General features: G+C 36.4%; 1 protein-coding gene across 3 annotated transcripts in view; it reads left to right on the top strand.

The window, feature by feature from the left end:
- Positions 1-16,466, top strand: part of ELP4 (elongator acetyltransferase complex subunit 4) — a 247,613-nt gene that overhangs the window by 144,270 nt on the left and 86,877 nt on the right. The window contains exon 10 of one of the 3 annotated variants that reach the window (XM_054512002.2): positions 10,472-10,534. The exons of the other annotated variants lie outside the window; for them this stretch is intronic. Within the exon in view, the coding sequence (XP_054367977.1) occupies positions 10,472-10,534 (63 nt within the window). The remainder of the gene's footprint in view (positions 1-10,471; positions 10,535-16,466) is intronic. 3 annotated transcript variants of the gene reach the window in all.

Here is a 16,466-nt window from a genome sequence, read left to right as displayed (position 1 = left end):
AGTCAGTTGAGCATCCAACTTTTGATTTCAGCCCAGGTCATGATCTCAGGGTTCTGAGATCAAGCCCCATGTTGGGCTCTGTGCTCAGCACTGAGTCTGCTTCACATTCTTTCTCCCTCTCCCTCTGCTCCTCTCCTCTCTCTCTCTCATGCGCACGCACGCTTTCAGAAAGAAAGAAAGAAAAGAAAGAAAGAAAGAAAGAAAGAAGGAAGGAAGGAAGGAAGGAAGGAAGGAAGGAAGGAAGGAAGGAAGGAAGGAAGAAAATCCTTAAAAAAAAAAAAAGAACACTTAACATGAGATCTACCCTCTTAACCAATTTTTAATTGTACAATACGTTATTGTTGACTGTAGGTACAATGTTGTACCCTGACTACATCTTTAACTCTCCATATGGTTCTGAGTTGTCTGTTCTTTGAGGAAGAGCATTAAGTAATCAATTGTCAAAGCCCAAATGCAGCTCCTGGCATAGTAGCCATGCCAGCCTGTTTTAATTTTCTCTAATTAACAAACTGTTTTTTATCTTTAAGGTTGGAATACTTCTCCATATCAACCTAAACTTAACAAAAAAACACTTTGATACGTAACTTGACCTTTCCTTGGTGAAGATTTTGCTAGCTCCTTCTCCAGTCCAGTGACCCTTCCCTACCATTATATTGACTTCCTTCTAAATCTTTGGCTTATGTAAAACTCTCCTTTTTAACGAGAAACTTTGTTTTTTAGTGCATTAAAACACTATCAAATAATTTTAATTCAAATTTAAATGCTTTTTTTTTTAGCTTGTCTATATCATCTCTTCCTCTTGCCTCTAAGACATATGGTAAAGACTGGGTATGAATACCCATCAGGATGACTAATTAAAACCAAACCAACTGAGCATTTAAAATATACCCTTGAAATAGAGGGGAGGTGCCAAGTTGATAACATCTTGATAACATTGGATAGTAATATCCCATGGGCCTACATATTCATTGTTCCTAGTCAATTGACATTTATATCTATTATCACTTGAGTGAAACATGATTAATTATTTTATGATAATTTGGATCATTGTTTAAAATTAAGTTTGGAAGTGTTATGTCCTGGCCATCTTCTTTTACCATTCCTTTAGAGGATTGGGAGCCACTCTGCTGCTTAGGGAAGATGATTTCTCTTTCCAATTATTATATAACAGGCCTCATTGTTTTCTAAATAGGAGACTCCTTCTCACTGTTCTAGGAGTAATAATTTTATGCTGCAGACATCAAAGATGAGGATAAAAATGTCACATCGTGATTCTGTCTCCATGACACCCCACAATAATACAAAATGAAAAATTCAAGCAAAGAGAACCTTTTGCTTTTTCCATGGTGTTAAAAGACATGTTTCTCAGTTTTTCGTCTCTAAATTGGGCATTAAAATAAACATTTTTATATAATTATAAAGTTGTAATTATATCTTAAAATTTATTCATGAATTATTTCCCCCCAAATACTCTTTTTCATAAGGTGGTTTGTTGTGTTTTTTTTTTAACCAAGAAATAGGAATTCTAGTTTCCACTATTCAATTAAATCCTAGCTATTTTAGTTGGAGATTTATTGCCTTAATCCATATGTAATGTGTTTATCACTTAGGAAAAATTTTTTAAAATGGGTTGGTAATTTTGTATAATGCCATAATTATATCTTTCATCAGGATAATTATGTAAAAGTAAATAAAGGTAGGGCTAAGATAATACCTAATTTAGGATGCCTTTCAAATGTATGATGCTTATAATTAAAGATTTCAAATAGAAAGTAAAGGGCCTTCATTTCCTTATACATCAGCCTAATTTTCAAAATAAAACCATAAAAATTAGTTAAATGGTTTCTTTACTCACACACACATGGAATCATAACTATCCACTTAGAAGCTTTTTGTAAAATAATAATAATAAAAAATAATTTTTTAGTGTCTTTAGCAAACAACTTAAAAGGTGAATTTCGTAGCTCATTCTAACATGCAAGACTGAGAACAGAAATAATTTAACTAGCCTTGTGCCATTGGAAAGTATTTAAGATTTACAGTGGGAAGTATGCAATTATTCATTTCATATTACTTAAACCACTGAAAGAAAATATCACACATTATCAGTCATTAAAAGTAAGGATTATACATTATACATGATTTCATAGATTTAATACATTTTAGATAATAGCTCACTAAATAGAGATATAAGATTTTATGTCCTTATAAACAAGATGTTTCCCCTCCTTTATTCCAGTTAGACTAAAAGGCACATAACAAATGCCTAGCCTAACCCCTAATAACCTTCACTGACACATATGCATATTCAGATGCAGATAACTCAGCCTCAATACCCCAAAACACGTATGTTCATAACAGCCTTTCTAATGGCACATTGAGCTCCCCAGTGAAAAATGGTTGCAGCATCGAAGGATAGAAAGCAACAAGACTTACTGTGAAAAGCACTTCTCTTCCCCTGACTCTGCTGCATACAAAATTCCGTGAACCTCTGAAGTAGTCATGTGACCTAAGGTTTGGCTTCAGGCTGCTAATATAGGTCATTTAGTTCTAGGTCTGCTACGATTTGACCATTCTTTCACTCCAAGAATTGTGTTTTAAGCAGGGACTGTCTCTCAGCTGCTTAGTATTCATTTTTGTTTTTCTGGTGGGGGTATAGAAGGTGGGTGAGGGGGGTAGGGTGGCAGGGATGAGGCTGATGATGTGTAAGTAGGGTACTCTTCAACCCAAAATTCTGATAGATAGGAAGACCTCTAGATACCTCTGTAGATCACTCCATGGCCTTCACCAGCCTACTCAACTGGACCCAGTTTTAAGTAATTAATGGTGATGGAGCCAGCGTGAGTGTACCCTATACTCATCTCATTGTTATTACATGAGTCTATAAAGGGCTTCTCTGTTGCAGAAGTTTCTAAGGGACTATACAAGTTGTTTTGTTACATTGAAGTTGCATCAGTTATTACTTTTAAAAATATATAAGCCATCATTTGGGACTTTGAAGTCTTTTGTTGTAAGGGGATTTTGTTATAAAGGCATTTGTTATAAGTAGTGTTTATTCTGTTACTATGTAAATCTACATAAAACTCCTCAGAAATGACTTTATTGAGCATCTGTGAATTAGAAGTAATAATTCAATCAGACAGCCATTACATGCACAGTTCATTTACTATACAATTCTAATAACATATTCTCAAATGGCTTCCATATGAACTGATGATATTCTGTTATGGGTGGAAGACTAAAAACCAGGAATTAATAAAACTATCATGGTATGGCAGTAGTTTTTCATAAGCCATGTTTTTGATGCATTAACTCTCATCCCATTATCAATTTGTTTTTGTTTTTGTTTTTAAGATTTTATTTATTTATTTGACAGAAAGACACAGCAAGAGAGGGAACACAAGCAGGGGGAATGGGAGAGGGAGAAGCAGGCTTCCCATGGAGCAGGGAGCCCTATCTGGGGCTCGATCCCAGGACCCTGGGATCATGACCTGAGCTGAAGGCAGACACTTAACAATTGAGCCACCCAGGCACCTCCCCCCCATTATCAGTATCATAACAAACTATACTACTTTAATGATCAAGCCTTTCTAGGTATAGATATGAATTATATAAAAGAAAATACCTAAAAATATTTCTTTCAAAACACCAAATATGTTTGGAATTCCTAGTACACAATATAATGTGCTGTTCTTACTTCTTGATTCTTTTGATTATGTATTAAGTAGCTCATTGTTACTTCATTTAATGGAACTGGAGGATTTCTTAGAGATGCTCTTAGGCTACGACTTATTATTTAAGATATCTTTGACCTAAGGGATGTAGTACATGACCATAAAAACAAACCAAAGTGTGACCTTTGGAGGTATCCAGCATGGATATACTGTTAGCAATTCATCAGTCTGTTTACTGCATTGGAGAAAGTAGTCACTGATAGTGTTTTTTTAATGTAAGCAAACAGTGAAACAAGATCTGTGTAGAACCTCTTTTTTCTTTTTAAGATTTTGTTTATTTATTTAAGAGAGACAGAGACAGAGCATGAGTGGGATGGAGGGGCAGAGGGAGAGGGAGAAGCACACTCCCCACTGAACAGGGCTCAATCCTGGGACCCTGGGATCATGACCTGAGCTAAAGGTAGGCACTTAACCGACTGAGCCACCCAGGCACCTCTCGTGTAGAACCTCTTGAAAAATTTATTTAATAGAGCATTTAATAGAATACTGTTTAGTAACCTTTTAGAACATCTTAAAGATTGTAGAACATTTTATTTAATAAAGGATTCACACCAGAGCATTGAAGACACATTCTTCATTTACTAAATAAGGGAAAAAATTGCCTCTAGTCTGTGTGTTAAATTGCTTGCATGCTCTTGGCATTTTAATAAGAAAACTAAGTGTGATGCTACCAGTCATCACCATGTCTTTGGTTGACACATTTTCTTTAATAAAAGATAGAATATGGGGAAATATGTACTTCTATCTAATTTGAATAGAAGTCTGTATTATGAGTATATTTAAAAAGCTATGCCAAAACACTTGATATGGAAAGTCTCATTTATAAGACTGTTAATATGAGTTACTTTTGTAGCTTGACCTACCAACCATTTTTCTTCATTTTGCCATTTATGCATTTTAGGATTGGAAGTAAATGGAGTTAAAACATTCTTCCCTACAGCTTTGAGGTCTTCACATAAGACCTGTTTGAAAAATGCCAGGGCATGGTTTTTCTCTCAAACCCGAAGACACAAAATTAAACATGTTTTATTCAGGAACAGGAACTCTGAAACAATTTGATTTTACATTTATGAACTGAATTTACATTTCTGTCCCTATTACCAAAACAAAGCTGAACATTACCTATATATATAACATCAGTAACAGTGTCTTCATTAATTCAGGTTTCTGGTACCTAGTTAAAAAAAAAAAAGTACCTGGGATTGTAAAGTATGCTAGGTGTATTTGTACATGATGTGGTGGCAGTAAAGAAGCTTTGGAAATTACTGAAGCTAAATGCTTGGTAATTGCTGTGACCCTCTTTTTCCTCTTTCCTCTTTTTATTGCTAATCCCACAGAAAAGGTAGTTATGTATCCATCTGATTTCCTTAGCACATAAATTCTTTGCAAGCAGGAAAAATCATCACTGTCAAATAGAAATGAAGAGTGAGGGCAGGAGAGGAAAGAGATTGTGACATATTGAATGGATAGAGTTCTTGCCTCCAGGAGTGTTGAGAAGGAACTGTGATAGAGCAATTACTACATGTAAACTTTTTTTTAAAATGTGTGTATTTATTAAGCACATACAATGTTAAAGTTATGAGGTAGGCCCTGTGGGAAATGCAGACTTTACATACGGCTTCTGTTCTCACATCTCCTCTTAACGTACTTTTTCGAAAATTCAAGTATCACTGAAATACAATTATCATATTAGTTTCAGACCTCTTGGGTACTTATACGGTGGAAGCTGTGGAAGTCCCACCTCTCTGAAAACACTGTATTCATATAATCTTTTTCAGGTGTTTACAGTAAGATTGTGTTCTCCTCCTTAAAACAATCACTTACCCAGCATTCAATCTGACAGAAAATCCTACTGACTCTGCCTTTAAAATATATTCATAATGAAACGAGTTTTCTCTACCACCAATGCTACCATTCAGTGCAAGCCATCATCATGTGTTGCCTGGATTACTGTAGTAGCCTCCTACCTACATGCCTGCTTCTAACCCTGATCTCCTTCAATTTGTTCTCCTGCAACAGCCAGAAGGATGATTCGTTTAAAACATAAGACACATCATGTCTGGGGGGCGCCTGGGTGACTCAGTCGTTAAGCGTCTGCCTTCAGCTCAGGTCATGATCCCAAGGTCCTGGGATCAAGCCCTGCATCGGGCTCCCTGCTCAGCGGGAAGCCTGCTTCTCCCTCTCCCACTCCCCCTGCTTGTGTTTCCTCTCTCTCTGTGTCTTTCTCTGTCAAATAAATAAATAAAATCTTAAAAAAAAAAAAAAAAAACACATCATGTCTGGGGCACCTGGGTGGCTCAGTCATTAAGCGTCTGCCTTCGGCTCAGGTCATGAACCCAGGGTCCTGGGATCGAGTCCCATATCGTCTCCTTGTTCCACAGGAGGCCTGTTTCTCCCTCTCCCACTCCCCCTGCTTGTGTTCACTCTCTCTCTGTGTCTCCCTCTGTCAAATAAATAAATAAAATTAAAAAAAAAAAACACATCATGTCATTTCTCTGCTCAAAACTCTCCATCTAATCTCCATCTCACTCAGAAGTCCTTGGTGGCCACCAAGACCGCATGCCACCTGGCCACCTAGTTCTCTGATTTTAGGCTTTATTCCTCTCCCCACATTTGCTCTGATTCAGCCACACTTGGTATTCCTTGCTATTCCTCCTTGCTGCACCTTGACCATGCCATGCCTTAGGGCTTTTGCTGCCTGTTCCCTTTGCTTGAAATGTTCCTCTCTCAGATCTTTTCATAGCTAACTTCCTCTCCATCAAATATTTGTTGAAATATCACCTTCTTAATGAAGCTTTTCCCGACCATCCATTTCAAAGTAGCAGTTTACCACCATTCTGCCGTTCTAGTTACTCTTGATCTGCTCTCGATTTTCCATAGCACTTACCACCTTCTAACATGTTATATCATTTCCCCATTTATTATGTTCATTTTCCATCTTCTTCTCTAGGATGTGAGCTTCACAAGAATAAGGATTTTTCTCTGTTCTGTTTAGAACAGTCACATGGTAAAGTGCTCAAAAAACACTTTTAAATTGATGTTTGTCTCAGTTTACCTGAGACTATCTCATTTTCCTCCCCTTCCCTATTTAAGTTATGTACAAGCATGAATGAATTTGGGAGCTAGTATTAGTAGTAATAACAATAATGAGATCACTTATTGCTGTCATTTACTGAGTACTGAATAGTGGCAGACAATACCCCAAGCACATTACCTGTATTCTGCCATTTAATCCCCACAACTAGTCCTAAAGTCAGATGACAGGGCTTGGAAAGGTTAAGTCACTTGCCCAGGGTCACATTTCGAGTGAATGGCTAAGCTGCATTTCAACCCATAACAGACTCCAAAGGCCGACTCTCTTTATAACTTTTGAATTATAGCCACCTTTAGTTTTATGCAACATCAATTTTTTTATTTATATTTACTAAACAAGAGTGACTAAAAGAATTCTGCTGTTATCAACTGTGAAATTAACTGGCTACTGACTTGCTTAATGCCATCCCTTTGTTTTTTCCATCCCTTCTTTTTAAGTAACTATATATTTAGAGATAAATACTGGCTTTATGGCTTTATAATTTCAAGTGATAGAAATATTGCTTTCAGATTGAAGGGAGAGGGTATTCATAGTATCTGGTATTTTCTTGAAGAAGACTTGGAGAGAATGCAGGAGACTGAAATTATGTAAGTGGGGCATTGAGTAACATGAATTTGCTCAAGAACAAAGGAAACAGAAGTAGAGGTATAAAAAGTGAGGTATTATTAAGTGGCATGGTAGGGATCATATTGTTCATGTTTTTTGTTTGAGTATTCTCTAAAATAATTTTTTAAAACCATGTACCTTATCACACATTTTTAAGTTGACATTTTTCATTTTAAGTGTAAATAGTGACAAAGGATATCATTTCTGATCTATGAGATGTAGGCTTTAAATATATTTTTATCAAAACCATGAAATAAGGATTTAGCTTAATTTATAGAAAAAGTTCATAATATAGCATAATTGGCAATCATTGTCAAATTAATGAGAAGAAAGACTGACTTCATTTTTTAATTCCAAAAAACATGTTTCTAGGATAGTCTTCTCGCTTTCATTGCCATGTGTTTGTTCCCTGCTAATTATGAAACAAGGTGCAAGCCCCCATTAGTTTGGTGTTGTTCTGCAGTCATGGGACTCTTCCTTGGGAGCAATGCCCCACACCAAGATTCAGGGAGAGTGAAAGCTATGACTTCTGTCTGCCAAGTTCAATCAAATGGAAAAGGAGAACCTGCAGACTATAGGTACACTTTCAAGTAGGTCAACTTTAGGAGAGAATAACTATGAAAATTGAAGATCTCAAAATTGAATTCCTTTAAAACTATCCATACCCCCATACCCATTACAAAGTCTTTGTAAAGGGCATGCATTTTGCAGTTTTAAGATCTCTGCTTTATATTAAGTAGCACATTAAAATTTAGAATATACTCCCTTTTTCTTACAGTGGACTAGTTTTCCTAAAAATGTCTACTTCCATTATAATCTGCAAAAATAGATCTTTAAGTTTCCTCCATGTCTTTTTGTGACTTGATAGCTTATTTATTTTTATCACTAAATAATATTCCATCGTATGGCTGTACCACTGTTTGTTTATCCATTCAGACCTATTGAAGGATATTTTGATTGCTTCCAAGTTTTAGCGGTTTTGAATAAAGCCGCTATAAAAATTTGTGTGCAGGTTTTTGTGTGGATATAAGTTTTCAACTCAATTTGTGTAAATTCCAAGGAGTACAAATGCTGGGTTTTATGGAAAAAAAATGTTTAGTTTTGTAAGAAATTGCCCAACTGCCTTCCAAAGTGGCCATACCATTTTGCATTTCCACCAGCAATGAATGAAGGTTTCTGTTGCTCAACATCCTCACCAGCATTTGGTTGTCAGTGTTTTGGATTTGAGCCATTCTAGTAGGTGTGTAGTAGTATCTCATTTTAATTTGTAGTGCCCTGATAACATATAATGTTGAACATCTTTTTATGTGTTTATTTGCCATCGTATGTCTTCTTTGGTGAGGTGACTGTTTAGATCTTTTGCTTTTAATTAGAGTGTAAGTTTTCTTGTTGTTGAATTTTAGGAGTGTTTTCTAAATTTTTGATACCAGTCCTTCATCAGATAGGTGTTTTACAAAGATTTTCTCCCAGGCTGCAGCTTGTCTGCATTCTCTTAACAGTATCTTTCACAGAACAGAAGTATTTAATTTTAATGAAATCCAAGTTACCATTTTTTTCTTTCAGGATCATGCTTTTGATGTTATATATAATAAGTCATTGTCAAACCCAAGATGACCTAAATTTTCTCCTATATTATCTTCCAGCATTTTATAGCTTTGCATTTTAGGTCTTTTGTTCACTTTGAGTTACTTTTTGTGAAAGGTGTAAGGTCTGTGTCTAGATTCATTCTTTTGCTTGTGGATGTCCATTTGTTTAAGTACCATTTGTTGAAAAGACTATCCTTTCTCCATTGAATTGCCTTTGCCCTTCTGTCAAAGATCAGTTGACTACATTTGTGTGGGTCTATTTCTAGGCTCTGTATACTGTTCTATTTATCTACTGGTCTTTTCTTTCATCAGTACCACACTGTCTTGATTAGTGTACCTATAGAGTAAGTCTTGAATTAAGGTAGTTTGCTAGAGCTGCCTAACAAATACCAGAGACTGGGTGGCTTAAACAACAGAAATTTTATTTTCTCACAGTTCTGGAGGCCAGAAATCCAAGATCAAGGTGTCGGCAGAGATGGTTTCTTCTGAGGCCTTTCTCCTCAGCTTATAGTTTGCCATTCTTCTCCCTGTGTCATTACATGGTCTTCCTTCTGTGTATGTCTGTGTCCAAATTTCTTCTTTTTTTTTTTTAAGTGTTTTTTTTTTTAAGATTTTTATTTATTTGAGAGAGAGAGAATGAGAGAGAAAGAGAGAGAAAATGAGAAGGGGGGAAGGTCAGAGGGAGAAGCAGACTCCCCACTGATCGGGGAGCCTGATACAGGACTTGATCCTGGGACTCCAGGCTCATGACCTGAGCCGAAGGCAGTCGCTTAACTAACTGAGCCACCCAGGTGCCCTAAATTTCTTCTTTTTATAAGGGTGCCAGTCATAATGGATTAGGGCTCACCCTAAAAGCTCATTTTAACTTAGTTACCTCTTTAAAAACTCTGTCTCCAAATGTGGTTACATTTTGAGGTATTAGGAGTTTAGATGGGGGTTAGATCTCCAACATATGAATTTGGGGGGAATACAGTTCAGCCCATAATAAATAGTGTCATTCCTCCAACTTTGTTCTTCTTCAATATTGTGTTGACTATTCTAGATCTTTTGCCTTACCATATAAACTTTTTATCATTTGGTCAATATCCATAAATAACTTGCTGAGATTTTTATTGGGATTGCGTTGAATCTTTACTTCAAGTTCAAAGAACTGAAATCTTGATGATATTGAGGCTTTCTATACCTAAGATTTGGCACCCCTTGGATTTTTGTAATCTTAGAACTCGTCCACAATGAGCTTCTAGCAATTTGTCATTTACAGTTTAGTTTGTTTGTTTGTTTGTTTTCCTCTAGTACTGGTTCCTGTGGAGATTTTTATTCTCAGTCTTCTGCTCTAATAAGTTGTGATTCTCTGTATCTGCCTATCATTTCTATAGATTTCTGGGCAACGGCTTGCCCTGTGACCTCACTGCTCCAATAGGTTCCATTTATTCAGCTTTTTTTCTTGTTAGGGGGGTAAGACTGATGACTTCCAAGCTCCTTTTATTCAAGACCAGAAACAAGAAGTCTCCAAGGTACTTTTTATTCTTACAACATCATTAACAAAATTTAGCATTTATTGGTTCCCTATTCTTCAGAAGGCGCTGAGTTAGGTATATTATGTTTTGAAACTGCCAAGAATCCTTTTTTGCCAAAATGGTATTTATGAAAGTATTTTATATTTGCATCTTAGGTTTTTAAAATGTGTATTCCCTATAGCATTGGTTTTCAAAATGCTATGGCCCTTGTGGTACTAAGAGGTGCCTCTGGAATTGCAGATTTGGATTGTGAGTGAGAGGGAAGCAAAAGGCAAGGGACAGACTTAAATTGAGTATATTCACCCCAGGTTCAACTCTTTTTCATATATTTTATATGAAGTAAGGGTTGGACAACTAAAAAATATTTAAATCCACTGCCCTTGAGTTTTAAATGAAGGCTCTCCTAAAGTACTCTTCCATACACTGCATAGTAAACTGTCTTATAAAAACCTTTATAGAGTTTAGTAACAAAATTGTTCAGGAAAAAACTCTATGGTACTCTTATTTCATTAAATGCAAAGTGTTAATGTTGGACTGAATGAATCCCTCTTTGTTAGGGATTGTAAGTACGCAATTAAAATATAATTAGTTTATCCTGAGGAGCTCAAACCTTCGCAAATTGAATATTTGTGAGGTATTAATTAACTGATGTATCAAAAAATGCACAGCATGAGCATACCTTTATTAACCTGTGGTTAAGTTTTCGGGATGGAACCTGTAGATGTCAGTGCATCCTGGCTCAATACTAACACTTGGAATTAACCAGCTTAGTGACTTGTATTTCTATAAAAATTCAAACTCACATATTTAGTTTTGGGTGTTTTATTCTGTTTTCAATTTGGCTTTGTACCCTAGGACAATTGGAGACAGGGCTAGAAATAAGACTTCAGACTTACATACATGTTCCAGAAGGAAACAGCAGAAAGAAGCGTTTTTAATTCAGCTAGCAGTCACATATAATGATGCTTGGTTCTACACTGTGAGAGATATCTGTAGGGCAGCACAAGCTTTACATCATTCATATCATATAGAATTGTTTGTAAACATGCGTACTGTAGTGTAATATAATTAGTCTAAATCAGTTCAGAAAAATATTTAGAAGCCTGCTGTGTATAAAGCAAATAAGTAAAACACTATTCTTGCACCAGAAAAGTGAACACAGTAGAAGAGATTAAGCAAATATGCAAAAATCAATTCAAGACAAAATATTCTAAGCGTAAAAACAAGCACAGAATGCTATGGGGCTCATAGAAGACAGAGATACTACGTCTGTTTGAAAGCAAATGAGAAAATTGAAAGGGAAGGTAACGTGATCAATCTAGAAACCTGGAGAGAAGATATATCAGTTAGGACATAATTCATTCAGGTGCATACAAAAGGAAACTTGATTGATAGAACCTTTGATAAATAAAGCTTTATATTTTAAATAGAACAAGAAATCTGAAGGTAAACAGCTGCTGATACCAATTCAGTGGTTCTAGAATGTCAAGGTCACGTTTTTGTAACTTTTGAGACTTTCCCTCATACTTGTTGCCTCATGATCACAAGATGGTGGTTGCAGTTCCAAGTACCAGTCTGCAATCCAGCAGGAAGAAGGGATTGAGGGAAGGAGAAAAGGAAAACTTTCCAGATACTCCTCTGTAGAATTCTGTTACAACTCATTGGCCAGAACTTTTGCAAATTGCCACCCAGGCTACAGGCAGTCTAGGAAGGGGGAGTGTTTTTAACTATTCATATTGCCCCTCTCCAAACAAAATCAGGAAATGTTGAGGTAAAAAGAATAACAAGAACAAATCACGTGTTTCTTTGAGGTAAAAAGATATAGTGGAAGTTTGAGATAAAAACAGTTAACTTGGACTATACCCACAGAGCCTTTGATCCCAAGCTGAGGCATTATAATTAAGCTCATAGGCAGTGGGGAAGCTATAAAATGTTTCTGAACAGAGGAATGATGCCATGGATGCTGACCCATCATCACATTTTAACTTTCTAAACAAAATTATTTTAAATATACTTCATAGTTTATAACAGATGAATTTTTATTTATTTTTTTAAACATTTTATTTACTTATTTGAGAGAGCACACAAGCAGGGGGAGGGGCAAAGGGAGAGGGAGAAGCAAACTCCCCGCTGAGCAGGGAGCCTGATGCAGGGCTCAATCCCAGGACCCTGGGATCATGACCTGAGCCGCAAGCAGATGCTTAACTGGCTGAGCCACCCGCCCAACAGATGAATTTTTAAATTGTACTGTTAGGTTATGATCACACTCAGATATAAATTAATCCTGTTAAGACAATTCTGTAGGGTGGGTCAGCAATCATTAACAGAGCATTGTTCTGCTAATGTCGTTCACTGTGGCACCAGAATGTTGATTCTATAAGGTCCACTCAGTCTAGGTATCTATATATTAAAAAAAAAAAAAAAATCTTGAATTTAGGAATTTCTAAAAGATTTAAGAGTGGGGGCACCTGGCTGGCTCAGTCAATAGGGCATGCAACTCCTGATCTCAGGGTCTTAAGTTCAAGCCTAGAGCTTACTTTAAAAAAAAAAAAAATTAAGAGTGATTGAACTCACTATAATGAAAACAATAAACAATTTATTTTTAAAGTCACATGACTAAAATGTTTCCCTTTCCTCCTTAGGAACTAATGCCACCCGTCTAACGTGACCACATAATTTATTGTCTTAATTAAATTAAAGAAGTATTCATCATCAGGCCAAGACAATAGGAGTAAACCAGGGATTGCCAGTGTGGCTAAGGGACTAGTTCTGGTGCAGCCTGAAGTCTCTTCCGGGCTGTCACATTGTTCTTGCATGAGAGGAGGTCTGTGTCTCTCTTCAGGGCTGAATAAACTAATCCAGCTTTGCTTGCCAACCCCAGGGACAGCCGCACTCGCTGTAGCTTTCTGCCTTGTCCTCCAGCCGCGCTCTCCATCATTGGTCTCCCTGCTGGCCACACTCTCCCTGTGGGATCAGTGTTCTTTGACTCAAAGCTGTATTTTCTCTTAATGTTGTGGTCCCAAGGAAGGAGGGGTGAGGGAAAATTTTAAATTCCCTTTTTGTGGGAAAAGTCATTTCCAGCTTGAATTGGGAGCTGAAAACAAATCTCACATTTACATAGCACTATAATCTTTACTGAGTGACACCAGTAAGGATCTCCCAAGAAACATTAGCTCAGAGCATTCTCGTTGAATTATGTGGTGCCCAGGGTTATTTATTTTATTTTATTTTATTTTATTTTATTTTTTTAAATATGCAGACAAAGTTAATAGAGAGGTTATTACACTAAAGTATTTTATTTCTGTATGGAATTTTGTGTTCTTATCCTTGTTTACATCATATACCTTTTTTCCCCACATATCTTTTTAATTATCTCTTCTCTTTGGTTTCCACTAAACTCTACCAGTTCTCTATAGCCTCTCTGAATTTATTTTAATCTCTCTAAGTGTTCTTTCTCCTCTTATTCCCCAAAAATGCTAATGATAACTTAGAAAATATTAACCCCAACAATAGCCAAGATTTCATGAGTACTTACAGTGTGCTAGGCGCTACACAAAATTACACATACTAACTCACTGAATTCTTAACAACAGTCTTATAAGGCTGTATTATTATCCCTGTCTTCCAATGTGAAGTGCAGGGAGTTTAAATAACTTCCTTAATGTCACACAACTAACAAATAATGGAACCAGGTTTCTAATCTGGGTAGTATAACTCCACATGCCTGTGTTCCTAACCTCTAACCCACTGTCCCTGATCTCCAGGAGCTTCTGCTCTCACTGACTCCCTCTTGCATTCTCCATCCTACTCCATTCTAGGACCAATTCTAGCAGACAATGTTTAAGAAACCCAGTCTTACTTGTTTCACCAGTCTAGCATAAGCCTTTGGGTAGCCTAGTGTCACCAAGTAAAGTCCTACAGGTCTGGTAGGCTCTGTGACCCAGCAGTCGAGGCTTCAGCATGTCTTATCCAACTATGCAACAGTTCCAACAAACTGCATAGCCAAGAAATATGGTAAATGAAGAGCTGACGGTACTGTACTTGCCAGGTTAGGAAAGATGAAAGGAAAGGAAGAATCATAGATTGCTCTTAAGAGTATAAAATTCGTGGCCCATTAATAAGAATCTTAAGTGCTTGTTTACAAAATTGTCTTCCCCTCTAGCTACTGGAGTTAGAAAGATGCAGACGCAGAAAGTCTGGTAACTCTACTTTGACCACACCAATTCTACTTCCAGGATATTCTCCTTCCTTGTTTCTGCTGAGATCCTACATACATTTTCAGAACTGACACCTCTCTCTCTCTCTCTCTCTCTCTCTCTCTCTCTCTCTGTCTGTCTCTGTGTTTCCTGTTCATTACTAGTTTGTAAAGTTAGCACCTGTGTACTATTTTTCAGTTCTCTCATTTTTATACATTTTGTACAATACTATATTAGCTCAATTTGATTAAATATTTATGAGTTCCTACCATGTGCCAGGCTATAAAGAGGATATATAAAACACAACCCCTGCCCATGAAGAGCTCATAGTCTAATAGAGAAAACTGACATATAAACAAATACCTATAAAAAAGATTGATTGGTACAAAATAGAGTGAGGTATGAAATGCTGTGCAAAGGCTAATAATGCAGTAATTTGGGGCGCCTGGGTAGCTCAGTCGGTTAAGCGTCTGCTTTCGGCTCAGGTCATGATCCCAGGGTCCTGGGATTGAGCCCCGCTCCCTGCTCAACAGGGAGCCTGCTTCTCCCTCTCCCTCTGCCTCTCCCCCTTCTTGTGCTCTCTCACTCTCTCTCTCTGTCAAATAAATAAAATCTTTAAAAAAAAATAATGCAGTTAAGTCTGGTAGTTGTTAAACCATGTTCAGGGAAAGCTACAGAAAGAACATATTTGAGTTGTATTGTGAAAGTCATTTGGATTATAAAATATAGTCATTCCCTTCTATTCACACTGTGCTTATTTTGACACTTGTCTATTAGATAATAAGTTCCTTGAGGTCAGGAATTATATGTTCTATGCCTTTGTTTCATCCATAGTGCCATAATATTTCACTGAATGAGTATATTTGGCACTAAGCAAGTATTTATATTTACATAAATATTTGTATTTCTTTATTTTCCCTCTTTTCCCACCAAAGCCCAAACTCACCAGTATATTTCTTTGTATCTTTATGCTCTATTTAATTTAACATAACATTAGCCATGTAATTCATTTTTAGAACAGTTTGTTTTACACACAAATGTGTAGTTTCTTTCTCAGCCGTATCTGGTAAGTAAGCATTCCGATTTTGGCTTTTATGGTGTCTTGTGCAAAGACAGGCTTTTATGATGCTTGATAAAAATGCAAAGCTTGGAGGGGTTTTTTTGTTTGCATACAGCTTGTGGAGATCTTTCATTTATTATTTTTCTGTAGCAGGTCAAAATATATGAGGTTTCAAGTTGATAAAAATACAGTTTAAAAGTCATGTTAAAATACTATAGTGTTAAAGTTGCAAAGTGGCAAAATGAGTAATATGAATTTTACTCCAGGATGGAATAAAATAAGCAACAAGATTCTCCTAAATTTCATTAAATACCATCGAGGTTTACCTGTGTGAGCATTTAAACCCATCATCATTTTTGCAAGTTCCAAGGCCAAGGACATTTTAAGATTAAAGTTTTAAATGAATTAAAATTATCTTAAAGTATATTAAAATTGTTTGCCAAACATCTAATTGAGAATCTGCTGTTTGGGAGGCACTGGAGGTACCGAAATGAATTAAAACATTATTTCTATCTTAAAGAGTTCAAATTTAATATTTAAGGGATTTGTCCAGTCTGTATTATGGGGTAAATTCAATTGCCTAGATATAAGTTTCAAATTGATTAAAGTAGAAAAGACCTCTGTTTAAGGACTTTAACTCAGTTCAACGTTTTATAAGCACCGTGACTTGCAC

Source organism: Mirounga angustirostris, unplaced genomic scaffold, assembly GCF_029215605.1.
Source record: "Mirounga angustirostris isolate CCGP_5_RB_7025 unplaced genomic scaffold, mMirAng1.0.hap1 SCAF_13, whole genome shotgun sequence".
NCBI lineage: Eukaryota > Metazoa > Chordata > Mammalia > Carnivora > Phocidae > Mirounga > Mirounga angustirostris.
The sequence above is the reverse complement of the archived record's forward strand: the minus strand, read 5'-3'. Positions and strand labels throughout refer to the sequence as shown.